A 6,000-nucleotide genomic window follows, 5' to 3' on the forward strand; every position below is an offset into this window, starting at 1 on the left:
CTAGTCCACGCCGACCAGTGACCCCGTACACTAGCCCTATCTTACATGCGAGGGACAATTTACAATTTTTACAGAAGGTAATTAATCTACGTCTTTGAAGTGTGGGAGGAAACCAGAACATCTGGAGAAAACCCACGTGGTCACAGGGAGAACGTACAAACTCCGCACAGACAGCACCTGTGGTCAGGATTGAACCCGCATCTCTGGCGCTGTAGAGCAGCAACTCTACCACTGCAACAATGATTACCTGTCTTTGACAACATCCAGCAGCGTGCGATCAGAGATTGTGTGCTTTCGCATTTCCACACTTGACATGGTGTCTGAGGAACTTCCTGAGACGTGCGCTCCTACATCAACATAGCCGGAATCCACGCCCGCTTGGGCCTTGGCCGAGGCGCTGAAAGCTTGAGAATAGCAGGCAATGATAGAGCTACTCAATCCTGGGAAAAGAAAGCAAATCGACTGTTAGCGGTTGCTCGCTATTTCCTGTTACAACGTCGGAGAACTGGTCAGTGTTTATTAACCACACAGTGATATCAACAACTGTTGTCCACACATGGGAACAGGAAGTTGCTGTTGGTGATACTGGTCTCTCCTGAAGAAGCATTATTGCAAACTTCTCAGATAACAAAGAACGCCTCTCTGGCCCGGAAAACTGGGCAGGATAATATACAAAATCTATCTGGAGTCACATTTCCTCATCATGTTGAAGTGTCGCCGGTCGGTGTAACCGGGAGGGAGCTGGAGATGTCGGACGTGAGGAGCAAGGGCCGGTGGGAGGGTGAACCGGGGCAATGTCTCCAGAACCTTCAAGGGCGGCTGCAGGAGGCGCCACTGGGACACAAAGATGGCCGCGCGAGGTGAGGGACGCGAGTTGACGGGAACTGGTCCAGTACATCGAGCGCGCGGTGGCGCCCGCATGTGTAGTAAATGCAAACAGAATTTCACTGCGCGGTTGCACATGTGACAAATCATGTACTGTTGAACCATTGATCTAGTAAAATATTCACAATCTGTTAAATAATGAGACTGTTCAACTTCAACATGTATGTCTTTGCTTTCTGTGAAATGTAATTGGAAAATATTCATTTTTATTTCTTGGTTGGCTGACGTGATGTCTGCACAACACACGATACATAGAAACATAGAAAATAGGTGCAGGAGTAGGCCATTCGGCCCTTCGAGCCTGCACCGCCATTCAGTATGATCGTGGCTGATCATCCAACTCAGTATCCTGTACCTGCCTTCTCTCCATACCCCCTCATCCCTTTAGCCACAAGGGCCACATCTAACTCCCTCTTAAATATAGCCAATGAACTGGCCTCAACTACCTTCTATGGCAAAGAATTCCACAGATTCACCACTCTCTGTGTGAAAAATGTTTTTCTCATCTAAGTCCTAAAAGACTTCTCCCTTATCCTTAAACTGTGACCCCTTGTTCTGGACTTCCCCAACATCGGGAACAATCTTCCTGCATGTAACCTATCCAACCCCTTTACAATTTTGTAAGTTTCTATAAGATCCCCCCTCAATCTTCTAAATTCTAGCGAGTACAAGCCGAGTCTATCCAGTCTTTCTTCATATGAAAGCCCTGACGTCCCAGGAATCAGTCTGGTGAACCTTCTCTGTACTCCCTCTATGGCAAGAATGTCTTTCCTCAGACTTGGAGACTAAAACTGTACACAATACAAGGCGTGGTCTCACAAAGGCCCTGTACAACTGCAGTAGAACCTCCCTGCTCCTACACTCAAATCCTTTTGCTATGAATGCTAACATACCATTCGCTTTCCCAGGTTCCTTACAGATGGTGTACAGTGTGAATGGTCTCAGAAATCCCAAGTCTGAATCAACGTTGTGTTTGCACCCATCGTGGGAGGGAGAAGGACAGAGGGCAACGGTATTGTAATATTAGACTATAGCAGGAAACTTAACCGTACGCTATCTTCACTCCATCTCCCTATTTCTGCCCGCTCTTATTGCAATATGACAAAGATACAAAGAAGCATTTAATGAGTGGTTCACTTTAAACTTAAAATTATTCCACGGTGTTCACAAAGCTATGGTGATACGAAGAGATGTTTTTAACCCATTCACACGATGTTCCGTTTAGTTTATAGACAGCATGGAAACAGGCCCTTCAGCCCACCGGGTCCGTGCAATCTGCTGTTTCTTGGAAATGGCGCCAAAGCATGGTGCCTCTCGCATGCGGGATCAGTGGATCTACTGGACTCTTTGCAAGAAAGAATTTCACTGTGCGTTTGCACTTCGCACTGTGACAATAAAAGGACCATTGAACCATTGAAATTTGTACCAATGGCGGCTTTTCATTGTGACTTCATTTAATTATTTCATTTTTAATTTTCCAGTTGTCAGAGTGTGACTTTGGAAAGTGGACATTGTTCTGGGGACCACAGTTAGTCTGAAGGAGGATCCCGAGCCAAGCCGAATTGTCACCTGTTTACCCTTGAGCAAACCACAAAGTCCTGGAAGAACTCAACAGTCAGGCAGCATCTGTGGAGGGATTGGATGGGCAACATTTCGGGTTGGGACCTTTCTTCACTCAGAAACGTTGTGACCACTTTCCTCAATAAATGCTGCCTGACCTGCTGAGTTACTCCAGCACTTTGTGTTTTATAAAAGATTCCAGCATCTGCCTTTCCTCGTGTCTACATTATTCTGGGTATCTTAATCCAAACAATCATTTCCCTTTTACAACATTGCTTCTACATTTGTCATCAATTTAACTTGTTGCAAGCTAGACTGCAGTGTGCAGGAAAATGTTAGAAATGCCATATCTTACCAAAATCTAAATCTTGGCCATCAATCAATATATCAGTCAGTGTGAAGGAAGTGGGAACATAATTTTCTCTGCTGAAAAAAAATTTTTGCTTCTTTTTGATGACTAGGTGAAGTGGTTTGCATTTTGGAGAATCAAGCGGGCTTTTCACAGGAAACAGTGCGCTGCCTTCAGGGTCAATCTCACTCACAATTTTCTTGGTAGTGCTATAAAACATGGCTCTAAAACAAACAAACATTAAGCATAACATTAACAATGGAAATACGTGGCATGTTAGGCAGCATCTCTCTGACGGCTGAAACAGAGCCAAGGGTCGATGGAGAAGCTCAGCGGGTCATGCAGCATCTGTGGAGGGAAATAGACAGTTGACGTTCTGGGTCTAGTCTAGGTGAGCTTATTGTCCAATGCACAAGTACAATGAAGTACAGGTACATCACAGGTGCAGCAGCACCACAAGCACACAGACTCAAACATTGGCCTTCATCAGTTAGTATTGAGTTTAGAAGTTGGGAGGTAATGTTGCAGTTGTATAAGACATTGGTGATGCCGCATTTAGAGTATTGTGTTCCGTTCTGGGCACCAGAAATGCTGAAGTAACTCAGTGGGACAGGTAGTATCTCTGGAGAAAAGGAATGGGCGACGTTTCGGGTCGAGACCCTTCTTGACTCGGGTGGTGGGAGATATTGGGGGAATGTGAACGCACCAGATTTGGGGAGGGAGGGGGGAGAAATAGGAGTTGGGGAAGTTGGAGAATTTAATGTTCAAACAGATTCACTCCGCCCCCCCCCCCCCTTTCAGTGTGAAGCAGGGTCTTGACACGAAACGTAACCAATTCTCTCTCCACAGATGCTGCCTGTCCCGCTGAGTTACTCCAGCATTTTGTGTCTATCCTCGGTGTAAACCAGCATGTGCGGTTCCTCCCTACCAAAGATCCTATATAGGATCTTTGCTTCCTACACCGCGCTCATTAACAAGACATTTGATCCGCATTCATTATCTACCCCGACGGTGGCGGTGAAGTTAACAGTGAAGTGTGAAGTACTAAGGTACACAAAATTGCTGGAGAAACTCAGCGGGTGCAGCAGCATCTATGGAGCGATGGAAATGGGCGACGTTTCGGGCCGAAACCCTTCTTCAGACTGAACTCTAGGATGTCCCGAGGGCCTAGAAAGGTTTTGTATAAATGCAACATTCCCTTACTGAAGAAGGGTTCCGAGCCGAAATGCCCCCTGTCCGCCATTCGCTCCCCAGATGCTGCCTGACCCGCTCAGTCCCTCCAGCTTTGTTAAACAAATTCAGCTTCTACAGTCTCTTGTGTTTCCATATTCTGAGGGAGTTTTGTGTGCATTCAAAGTGTTGCCTAACCCGGGTTAATCTCCTGTGTTGGGTTCTCGGTAACGTGGTTCTTGAAATCACCCCTTCCTCGCCCACTCCCCTCTACTGCTTTTCATCCCTTTCCCACTCCTCATTCCCTCATCTCTCCGCCATCACTTGTCCTCCCCCCTCCTTCCCTCCCCGCCACCGCACCCCATCCCACCCCCTCCTTACCGTTGCTCCAAATTTCCTCCCACCACCGCAGCTCACCCCCTCCCCACCCTCCACCCCTCGCAACCCACACTGAAACCGCTCCCCGACTCCCAGAGCTGCCCCCTCGCCGCTTACACCCACCTGCTGTTGGAGTTCGCTGCCGTCTGAGAGCTGCCCGGCCCTTTCACCCCCGCGGGCAGAAAGATCAGTTTACCTTTTAGAATGTGGAGAACCTGTAACATCCCGGTTCAGGAATAGCTGCTTCCCCATAGCCATCAGTCTATTAAACTCATATCAAACAAAAATCTGAACCATAATAGCCTATTGCACTTTATCTGCTTATTTATGTATGTGTATATATATATATATGTGTATGTGTATATATATATACACAATGGTATATGGACATATTGAAATGTCCTGTATTTATTTATTCATGCCTACAATATTCCGTTGTGCTGAAGCAAAGCAAGAATTTAATTGTCCTATCTGGGACACATGCCAATAAACTCTCTTGAATCTTGAACCTTCGCTGTAAACCAGCATCTGCAGTCCCTTCCTACACTGCACTGACAAACAAGACATTTGATCCGCATTCATTATATACCCTGTTAACAGTGAAGTGTGCAGTGCTTCTGGGATGTCCACGAGAGGGTTCTGAAAGATGCTGCCTGACCTGCTGAGTTCCCCAGCACTTCATGTTTTGTTAAAAAATCCAGCTTCGACAGTCTCAAACTTCACTGCACCAATGGGTGTATGTGACAATAAAAGTCCTTTGTACTTGGTAGACAAAAGTGCTGGAGAAAACTCAGCGGGTGCAGCAGCATCTATGGAGCGAAGGAAATAGGCAAATTTGTCTTGTGTTTCCATATTCAGCGGGACTTTCAAAGGTGACGAACGGGCTGCCTAACCCGGGTTAATCTCCTGTGTTGGGTTTTCGTTAACGTGGTTCTTGAAATCAGGTGAGAATTGAATTCACGAGGTGAACCCCCGGGCTTGGGAACAGCGGGGAGATTTGTTCACCAGCATTCCTCCCCCACCCTCTATCCCATCACCACAAGTCACCCCATCCTCGCCCACACCCCTCTATCGCTTTTCATCCCTTTCCCACTCCTCATCCCCTCTTCTCTCCACCATCAATTGTCCTTCCCTCCCCCTCCTTCCCTCCCCGTCACTGTACCTCCACCCCACCACCTCGTCTCCTCCTCTCCCCTGCTTACAGCTGCTCCAAATTTCCTCCCCACCACCGCTGCTCACCCCCTCCCCTCCCCTTCCCTCCCCACCCTCCACCTCTCGCAACCCACACTGAAACCACTGCCGACTCCACACAATGACCAGAGCTGCCCCTTCCACCTGCTGCTGGAGTTCCCTGCCGTCTGAGAGATGCCCTGCCCCGTTGCCTCTCTCCACTCCAGTTTCAGCACTTCCCTTCCATTCACCGGGACCCTGATACCAACACTCACCCTCCACTCACTGAGACCTCAGGACCAACACTGCCCTTATCTCACTGGGAACCTCTGTTCCAGCACTCCCCTCCACCCCCTGGGTCCCCAATTCCAACACCCCCTTCCATTCACTGAGGTCCAAGTTCCATCACTCCCCTCCATTGACCGTGACCCCAGTTTCAACACCTTCAGTCCACTCACTGGGGTCCAGGTTATAATATTCCCCTCTAC

General features: G+C 47.9%; 1 protein-coding gene across 1 annotated transcript in view; it reads right to left on the reverse strand.

Moving 5' to 3' along the window:
- Positions 1–4,566, reverse strand: part of LOC129710022 (uncharacterized) — a 28,696-nt gene extending 24,130 nt beyond the window's left edge. Inside the window, exons 1-3 of the mRNA XM_055656710.1 lie at positions 4,466–4,566; positions 2,801–3,018; positions 248–440 (exon numbers count right to left, since the gene is read on the reverse strand). Coding sequence (XP_055512685.1) covers positions 248–440; positions 2,801–3,018; positions 4,466–4,566 — 512 coding nt within the window. The remainder of the gene's footprint in view (positions 1–247; positions 441–2,800; positions 3,019–4,465) is intronic.
- Between the last annotated feature and the right edge of the window lie 1,434 nt (positions 4,567–6,000).

The sequence above is a fragment of the Leucoraja erinacea genome, chromosome 27 (genome assembly GCF_028641065.1).
Source record: "Leucoraja erinacea ecotype New England chromosome 27, Leri_hhj_1, whole genome shotgun sequence".
Lineage (NCBI taxonomy): Eukaryota > Metazoa > Chordata > Chondrichthyes > Rajiformes > Rajidae > Leucoraja > Leucoraja erinaceus.